The sequence below is a fragment of the Sinocyclocheilus grahami genome, unplaced genomic scaffold (assembly GCF_001515645.1).
Source record: "Sinocyclocheilus grahami isolate Dianchi unplaced genomic scaffold, SAMN03320097.WGS_v1.1 scaffold232.1, whole genome shotgun sequence".
Classification (NCBI taxonomy): domain Eukaryota; kingdom Metazoa; phylum Chordata; class Actinopteri; order Cypriniformes; family Cyprinidae; genus Sinocyclocheilus; species Sinocyclocheilus grahami.
In genome coordinates this window covers 444,360-453,052 of record NW_015505411.1, presented here as the reverse complement: position 1 = coordinate 453,052, position 8,693 = coordinate 444,360, and the positions used below count along the sequence as shown (strand labels likewise).

At 36.5% G+C, this 8,693-nt stretch overlaps 1 protein-coding gene and 1 long non-coding RNA gene across 3 annotated transcripts in view; one reads left to right on the top strand and one right to left on the bottom strand.

Moving 5' to 3' along the window:
- The window catches only part of usp46 (ubiquitin specific peptidase 46), a 15,896-nt gene extending 10,109 nt beyond the window's left edge, over window positions 1-5,787 (bottom strand). Inside the window, exons 1-3 of one of the 2 annotated variants that reach the window (XM_016288498.1) lie at window positions 5,728-5,787; window positions 5,416-5,654; window positions 984-1,064 (exon numbers count right to left, since the gene is read on the bottom strand). In XM_016288498.1, the coding sequence (XP_016143984.1) occupies window positions 984-1,064; window positions 5,416-5,451 (117 nt within the window). In that variant the 5' untranslated portion in view covers window positions 5,452-5,654; window positions 5,728-5,787. Of the gene's footprint in view, window positions 1-983; window positions 1,065-5,415 lie in introns of both variants that reach the window. The other variant, XM_016288497.1, reaches the window with a different exon arrangement.
- A 908-nt stretch (window positions 5,788-6,695) lies between these two features.
- LOC107597441 (uncharacterized) lies at window positions 6,696-8,252 on the top strand. The gene is made up of 5 exons (XR_001610459.1): window positions 6,696-6,801; window positions 7,145-7,210; window positions 7,373-7,438; window positions 7,669-7,709; window positions 8,030-8,252. It is a non-coding gene; the product is annotated as an uncharacterized lncRNA (long non-coding RNA).
- The last annotated feature ends 441 nt before the right edge of the window (window positions 8,253-8,693 follow it).

The following is an 8,693-nucleotide window of genomic DNA, read 5'->3' as shown; positions in this document are numbered from 1 at the left end:
TTTTTTTTTATTGGTCTTATGAAGTATTCTAATTTGTTGAGATAGTGAATTGGTGGGTTTTTGTGAAATGTGAGCCAAAATCATCACAATTAAAAGAACCAAAGACTTAAACTACTTCAGTCTATGTGCACTGAATTTATTTAATACACGAGTTTCACAATTTGAGTTGAATTACTGAAATTTTTCCACGACATTCTAATTTATTGAGATGCACCTGTATACTCAGACACATCATTTTGATGTTACACTAATCAATTCTCTCATTAAGTTAATTGCTTTGTTTTATCGTCGCTTTATGATGGCAGTAAATTCTTAATTAAAATTAATGCAATTCTCATTAGTTCAGGCTGACAATTCTCCTATGAATCTAAATAAAGAAAAATAAATTATAATAAATATGACCTAATTTATGTGGACCTCTTTCTAAACTAAATAAGAGACAATAAGAAAAATAACAACTGTGACCTGATTTCTGTGGATCTCCTGACTATTCACTGAATTACTGAATTAACTGTTCTGCCAAAACAAAGAGGCAGCTTGACCTGAAAGATTCAGCTTTAAGACTGAACAGTAACATGTTCATTAATTATACCAGCTGCACTAATGGCAGCAGGAAGACATTCTGCTTAGTCAAGCTGACATGTTCTGCAGTGGAAATCAAATGCTTATACATTTCGCTGAAGAGTACAAATAAACCACTCACTTCTGTTGAAAATAACAAATAAAATGGGTAGCCAGCTTTTCAACTCAGTGAAACATTTCAGCTGGTTGTTTTGTTTTGATGCTGTGGTGCCCCTCAAATTTACAATGAATAATGTTGTTAGGCATGATAACATGAGAAAACTGAGCTACTCAATGTTTCACTGAACAAATATGCAAACCATTACCATGTGTATAATACGTATTGTATTTTTGCTCCGTAAACAGGACTTCACCAGTCATGTGTCTGTTTAAGGGTTAGTCTGGTGCTAAGTGATACTTACATTGACCAATCCAAAATAGTGTTCATTAATGGGGAACTGCTCTGGACCAATGTCTTTCTCCAGAGCAGAGGCATTGGTGCCCTGAAATGACAAAGAGAGAGGAAAAATAAAAGACTTGGCAATTACACTTTAATTTTACATTGAATATTCATTCTCATACATCACATTTTGAGACAAAGTGAGAAGACTCACAGCTATAATTAAAGGCATTTATCTCTAAAGTTTTCTCTAAAACGCCATGAAGTGACATTAAGCCACCAAAATGGAAATATGAGGAACAAAATCACGATTTACCTCAAACTCGAGAGTGACTCATCTCGTATATGATGCTGCAAGTGACACAATGACCTACGCTTGTTTGCTTTTTATAGTACTACCATTACCAGTCGGTAAGACATAATTATGCCTGGTAAGCTTTCTTAATTTACACGTCAATGCCAAGTATGGAATACTATAATACTGGGAAAGTCGTGGCCTAATGGTTAGAGTCGGACTCGTAACCCAAAGATTGTGGGTTCGAGTCTCGTACCGGCAGGGATTGTAGGTGGGGGGAGTGAATGTATAGCGCTCTCTCCCACCTTCAATACCACGACTGAGGTGCCCTTGAGCAAGGCACCGAACCCCCAAATGCTCCCCGGGCGCCGCAGCAAAAATGGCTGGCCACTGTTCCGGGTGTGTGTGTGTGTTCACTGCTGTGTGTGTGCACTTTGGATGGGATAAATGCAGAGCACTAATTCCGAGTATGGGTCACCATACTTGGCCACATGTCACGTCACTTCGTCGTTACTATCAATAAATACTCATGTTAACACTGAACACTGAGGTGTTCTGGTTTTAGTCATATAGAAACATAAAAATCTTTATTTTATTATTATTATTTTTTTATATGTACAAACAGTAACTATGTTCAACTCCTGATAACATTCACAATAACTGCAAAAATCCACTGGCAGTTAGGCATATGATTTTTGAAACCTGATACTCAAGGATCAAGTGTTGTAATGGTTCAATTTATCAGCAACTGAATGAGATGAAATTTAAGTTGTAACAGGGATGATACACAAAGCCTTAATAATGGATAGAACAACTAAGCAGGAAGTGATGCTGGATAAGAATCCATGACAGAATGTAACTGAATCAGCGGGACAAGATCAGAGTTTCACTTTAGCCTCAGTACAATGAGACTCTAGACCAGGGGTGGCGAACTCCGGTCCTGGAGAGCCGCAGCCCTGCAGAGTTCAGCTCCAACCCTAATTAAAACTCACCTGCCTGTAGCTTCCTAGTAACTGTTCAGACCTTGATTAGCTTGTTCAGGTGTGTTTGATTAGGGTTGAAGCAAAACTCTGCAGGGCTGCGGCTCTCCAGGACCGACGTTCGCCACCCCTGCTCTAGATGGTTTCTCTTCTAGTAACACTGAAATCAGTGTTCATAAGATACCAGCCACATTTATGTATTCACTCTATCTTTTGAAATTTGACCTAGAAAAGGGTCAGAAATGTCACTGAATGTGAAAAAATGATAAAGTGATTTAAAGGCATGTTTTATATATTTATTCATATGTAAATATGGTGGTCATATTTTAGCATATTTTGGCATCAGACATTAGAAGCCCAAGCCATTTTGCAGATCAGTTTCAATGAATGTAGAATGTATTTCAGGTAACAAATTTTAATTGAAATACTGTAGTTTTACATATACACATAAAATAATTCATAATAATCATAACAATTTAATTCCCTCAAAAATGGGATTTGGCAATTGCAGGGGACAAATATTGCCCCTCAATTTTTTAAATAAATTAATACTTTTATTTAGCAAGGATGTATTAAACTGATCAATAGTGACAGTAAAGACATTTATATTGTTACAAAAGATTTCTCTCTCTATATATAAAAAAAAAAAAAAATATATATATATATATATATATATATACATATATATAATTTAATAAAAATAAATGATGTTCTTTTGAACTTTCTATCAATCAATAAGAAAAATTATCTCAGTTTCCACAAAAATATCAAGAGAAACGGTTTTCAACATTGATGATAATAATAAGAAACACTTAGGCCTACCTTAACTTAACTTAGTAATGGCTGCTGGAAATTCAGCTTAGCCAACACAGGAATAAATGACATTTAAAATATATTAAAATAGAAAACAGATATTTTGTCAATTTTTTCTACTGTATTTTTAATCAAATACATGCAGCTGTGCTCAGCATAAAAGACTTCTTTCAAAAACATAAAAAAAACCTTACTGACCCCAAAGTTTTGAACGGTAGTGTATATGGCCGCCCTTTTATAACCTGACATACCTTTAGAACCCGGGTATCACTGGATGACTCTGAATGAGCAGATCAGGTAATGACTAAGCACCACAATCAGATCCAGAGATCAAAGTCATACACCAGTGAAGTCAAGACAGTTGAAAGATGGGAAATAGCCGCTCTCTGTATCTGTGCATTGTCTAGTTTTGTGTTATTAACCCAACCGAGACAGCAGCCCTTTTATCTGTAGGAAATATGAATCCACAAAGACCTTCAATTCCAGCACTAATAGATCTTCATTACCTATTGAAATATAAATACGGCATTGTGAAAGACAGACTTAAGAGCTTGAATATTTTAGGTCATAAATAATTAAGTAATGGGCTGCATTCGTTCATGAGGGCTATTGAATCCTCTGAGCTCAAAGGCTTTAGATTAACAGGCATTATGTTGGCTAAACAATGTAAAGATACTTCTGCCAACATTTGACTTTATAAATAGGGTGTCTACATACAACTGTCAGCTAGGCCATCTTTGTTTCTGATTAGAAACCTTCCACAGCACATAAATGAGCACATACACAAACACACAAAAACATATAAGGCAATATGTTGCCAGACACAGGCACAGGTAATAGACTTGTGTTCTCAAATGAAAGCAAAGTTAATTGAGCCATGATTTCAAACTGAAAGACAGGTCTGCAGTTGTGTGCACCAAACACACACTAATCGAGGCCATTTAAGCAGGACTGAACATGGAAGACATAAAGGAGAACATTTCATTAGCTTGCCTTGTATATGTGGTCAATGAGCCACTAAGATGTGGCTCCAAACACACACCAATGAGATGAACAAATGAACCCTGTCCGGTCATTGGTTACATAACTAGCCCTAAACAGCAGTCAGACGTTGTGTGCCCTCATGCTGGCAATAATTCACTCTTCCTGTTCCTAACCACATCTAGTTCAAATTGACACAATACCTGAAGTTATCTAAGGATGAACAACTGACAGTGGTTAGAGGCTTCATGTTAGTTTCTGGCACTAAAATATTCAGGCAATGTCAGATATCCCACAGAAACAACTCTGTGAAACTACAGCATTACATAACACTATGGGCTCCCATTAGCCATCTTAAAACTTTTAAAATGGCAAAAGAAAAGCAATACAGAGAGTTTAAGTACAAACTTGTAGGAACTTTCTTGCTTAACGTAGTACAAGTACAGTGATGGTGATATTACAAGTCTCCATAAGTCATGCGATAGTTTTTTTTTTTGGGATGAATCCCAAAATCTAAGAAATTGTTCAATAAATCTGCTCTATGCTTTGTGCAGTCGTGACATAAAAATGACAAAAGCACTAGACAAATTACTAACAAAATGACTAACACTGAAAATAAAATGAAAACGGAAGCTAATTCTAAATATGAATAAATACTGTATTAGTATATAATTAATACTAACAATAACACATCTAGTTCATAAAAGCAAAAATAATGTGTTCAGCTCAATCCCATTTCAGCTCACAAAGCTATCATATGACTCCAGAAGATGATATTGGCTTCTTTTATGGTGTTGTTTCAACTTTTCTGAAGTTTTAAAGAGCCAGTGCCATTTCATTCAAACTGGCTCGAAATGAGCGACCTGTACATTACAACCATTTTCATTATGTGGGGAACTATATTATTAAGAGCAGCTCCATATTAAATAATATTTCAACAAGTAACATTTTGGAAATATGCTCAAACTATAGACAATAAATATCTATGCAAAGCACACAGACACTCATTTACATCTCAGGAAGTGAAACAATTTACAGAGAGGCCACTTAAACTACTTTATCACTGAGACAATTTTTAGCTTTTAATATGCAAGATTAACAACACAGATTACTAGCCTGAGCTATCACAACATAAAAGGGCATCATCACTGATTCTGCCCATGTTTTCCTTTAAGATAAGTCAGTTTAAGCAATTTCTTACACTTCTAGTCTCAGTTTATTATTTGAACAAATACATAGGTCTATTTCTGAGAGCTGATTCAGTACAGTGGTGATCCATGCATACAGCAGCTCATAAAGAGGTCATGCACCTGATTGTGAGGAAAGCCATTCAACTATCTTCATTACGTAAGAGCAAGCCAGCACGCCACCCACGCTATACTCACCATATTACAAATGGAGGCGATGTTTCTGACAGTCATTTAGTTTATAATGTGCCCCTCGTTGCCATCTTTATGAAATAAACATGACTGTAACAGCAGTACACTGACAGGCCAAGCTGCAATCCCAGCCGAGGACAGCAATCAGTGACCATTCAATCCCCACTGCTCATTCAAAGTGCGAACAAAACGAGAGATAAACGTCTGCGGCTTTCGTCTAGTTGTTTTCTTCATGGTCACTGCAACTAAGAATAAAAATGCAGAATATATTTATTGTAAACATCATTGCCAGTTACACGGACTAAACAAAACATTCACATCCTGGATTACTGGTCAAACCCCGCCCACTGGAACACAATTGGTGCTTTTGGCGTCTACGACACGAAAAGCTGCTCAATTGATTGACAGATCGATTCACCAATGAATGTCGAAAACATGCGTTCGAACTTTCGTTGTGGCCAATAGAATTTGTTTTAGATGCGGGACCAAATAAAGGGTTGTCCCAATGCACAATTCACAACTCCACAGTACATTCAAAGCCCATAAATGAACTTGGAGCACACTAAATGACACATTTTCTGGGTAATATGAAGTACATTCTATACAGTTGTGCATATAAATAATATTACATTTAGTCATTTAGCATACGCTTTTATCCAAAGCGACTTACAAATGAGGACAATAAAAGCAGTCAAAACTAACAAAAGAGCAACAATATATAAGTGCAAACGACAGGTCTCGGTTAGCCTAACGCACTACACATAGCAAGATGTATATATATATATAGATCACACACACACACACACACACACACACACACAAACAAAGAAAAACAAGTAGATAGAATAGAATAAATAGAAAGCTAGTGTTTGTTTTTTTGTTGTTGTTGTTTTTGAAATAAAGAACAAAAAAATGAAAAATAAAGTAGAATTATAATAGAATAGAAAGTGTTAGAGTTAGAGGGTCAAATAAAGGTTATTATTAATAAAGGTTATATTAGGTCCCAGTAGTTTAAATGCGAACGTATAAAAAGATAATTTCTCGAGTAATAATTTGTGAACATAAACACCCTCTCATATGCCCTGCTGCCATCCATTCATTTTATCATTAGATTAATCAATAATAGTTTTTTCGAGTTGGATCTTTTCCCGAAACTGACCGCTTTGTTCGCCAATCAAACTGAATCGTCCGAGCGTTTTTAGGAGTCATTTTTTTTTATCTTTGAATGAACTGAAAGAGACGATTCGCTTAAATGAACTGGAGGCGGTCTCTTTAAATATCCCAGAATTCCTCACAGCTCACACGTGTTCATTGCTTCCCGCACTGCACTGTCGCACAAAGATCTCACACACACGGTCAGAGACAGCATGAGCGGGCGCAGTATGGACGTTGGTAAGGTTCTCTTAGATTTAAAATATATATATATTTTTTTTAAACTTACCTGAAGCTATGCTTCATTTTACGCTTACACGCACAGTAAAACATGTACAAGTTGTGTCGCAAATAATCAAGTTTAGTTTACCAGAGCAGTTACAGTGAGCTTAAGTGTATAGAAAGGTATTAAAATAGTTCTTGGAGTAAAACAAAAGATGCTCGATAAAACATGTTGCACAGCTTGCCGCCAAGCTTTGGTCATATTCTAGAAGTATTAAGTTGTGAAGCAGTGCCACGTGTTACCCGGGAACGCACGTGGTGAATGTGCGGCCTGCTGATGTTGATTGCATCTGTTTAATAGATTGTCCATCTGAACCCCCTGACTGAAGAGAAACATGCCAGTTTCTACGATGTCTTCCCTATAAGGGTAAGGAAGCATTTATTAGCTTAAAATCCTCATTGACTAACAAAAGAGAGTAGAGAAATTCTTTCTCATTACTCTAGTTCTTGCTTAAAGGAAAGTTCAGCTCTAAAGCAGTAAGCTTAGTATATGTTTGTATGTTTTAATTTTTTTTATCTTCATGTCTAGGCTCATATATTGGTTTGGCCCTGAGGCCACAGTTGTGCTTGAGAATCCTTCTCTAACCATTAATTGGTAAGTGATTTACTTTTCTTTCTAGTTTCTTTCAACCCCTTTTATTGCACATTCAAGTCCTGTTATGTCTTGAGTGATTAAGACAGGGGGGTAGATGAATTCTCTCAAAAACCTGAAGTATTGGCTTAACATTCCTTGCTTCGGATCCTGTCGGGAGAAACAATTTTTATAATAGTTAGCCTTGCTAATTGTATTAAGATACTTGATCGGTCTAAATTTGTATTTTGCAGCTAATGGCAAAGGCAGAGAATGTAAGAACTACAGTCATTAGGTGAGTAACTTGGGCATATCACTGCTTTTTCTGCTTGTATTTCAAACTGCTTGTATTTTTTTCATTCAACCAGTCTGATCTAGTCTCATGATCCCTCCTATGCTTTGTCCACTGGAGGCTGTTGGTGTTTCTAGTGGTCATGTCAGGGGGGTAGAGTGAGCTACTCTTGCTAAAACCTGGGTCAGAGGTCACCTTCTCTGTGCCTGGATCCTGTCGCAAGACACATGCATGTATAAGAATTTAATTCAGGCAGTGTTTATGTAATGTGTAACCTGGTTTGAGTTTTAAAGTGAATTTAGGTTTTCCCTTTCTCTTAACAGATTCCGTTGATGGCTTCTTTTTCGGCCACATGTATTCAGTGACTGGTGGCTTGTTCCTCGGAAGTGATGCAACTTGAGTAGAGCAAACTTTATTGTTGGGAGAATTTTTGGAGAACGTCTAAAATGAGTTGGGGCATTTCTATTGTAAACCATGTGTTTTAATGATTTTGCAAGTTATGCGTTGATTGTTACCAATAAAGAAATGCTTGCTTGTATTTTTTTTCTCTTCTTAACATTGAGTCATGGATCATGATCCATGTTACCAGGAAATGACTCTTTTAGCCATGGTTAATCTGTTTAGCATGGCTTCTATGCATTTTATTTCCTTGGAAAAAGAATCCTCAGAAATTTCAATGGTCTAGACTGTTTAACTGTTGATGCTTTTGCTTTCATCCAAGTGGGAGGTTGGTAAATCAAATCTGTTAACCGTTGGGTCACTTTGTCTCCATATAAATCTGACAAAGTGGTGTGTTGTCATTCAAGGCACATTTGGGATAAGCGCCTTAAACTTTTTCTGTGAAGCTGCTTTGCAATGATCGTGAAATGCACTATATAAATGTGTATTTAATTGAATTACGTTCCAGAGTCAAGTGTTATTAAAAAGTATCTAGATTTTGTCCTTTTGCTGGAGGTGCAGTGGTTTTCACCTGGTTTTACTTTATAA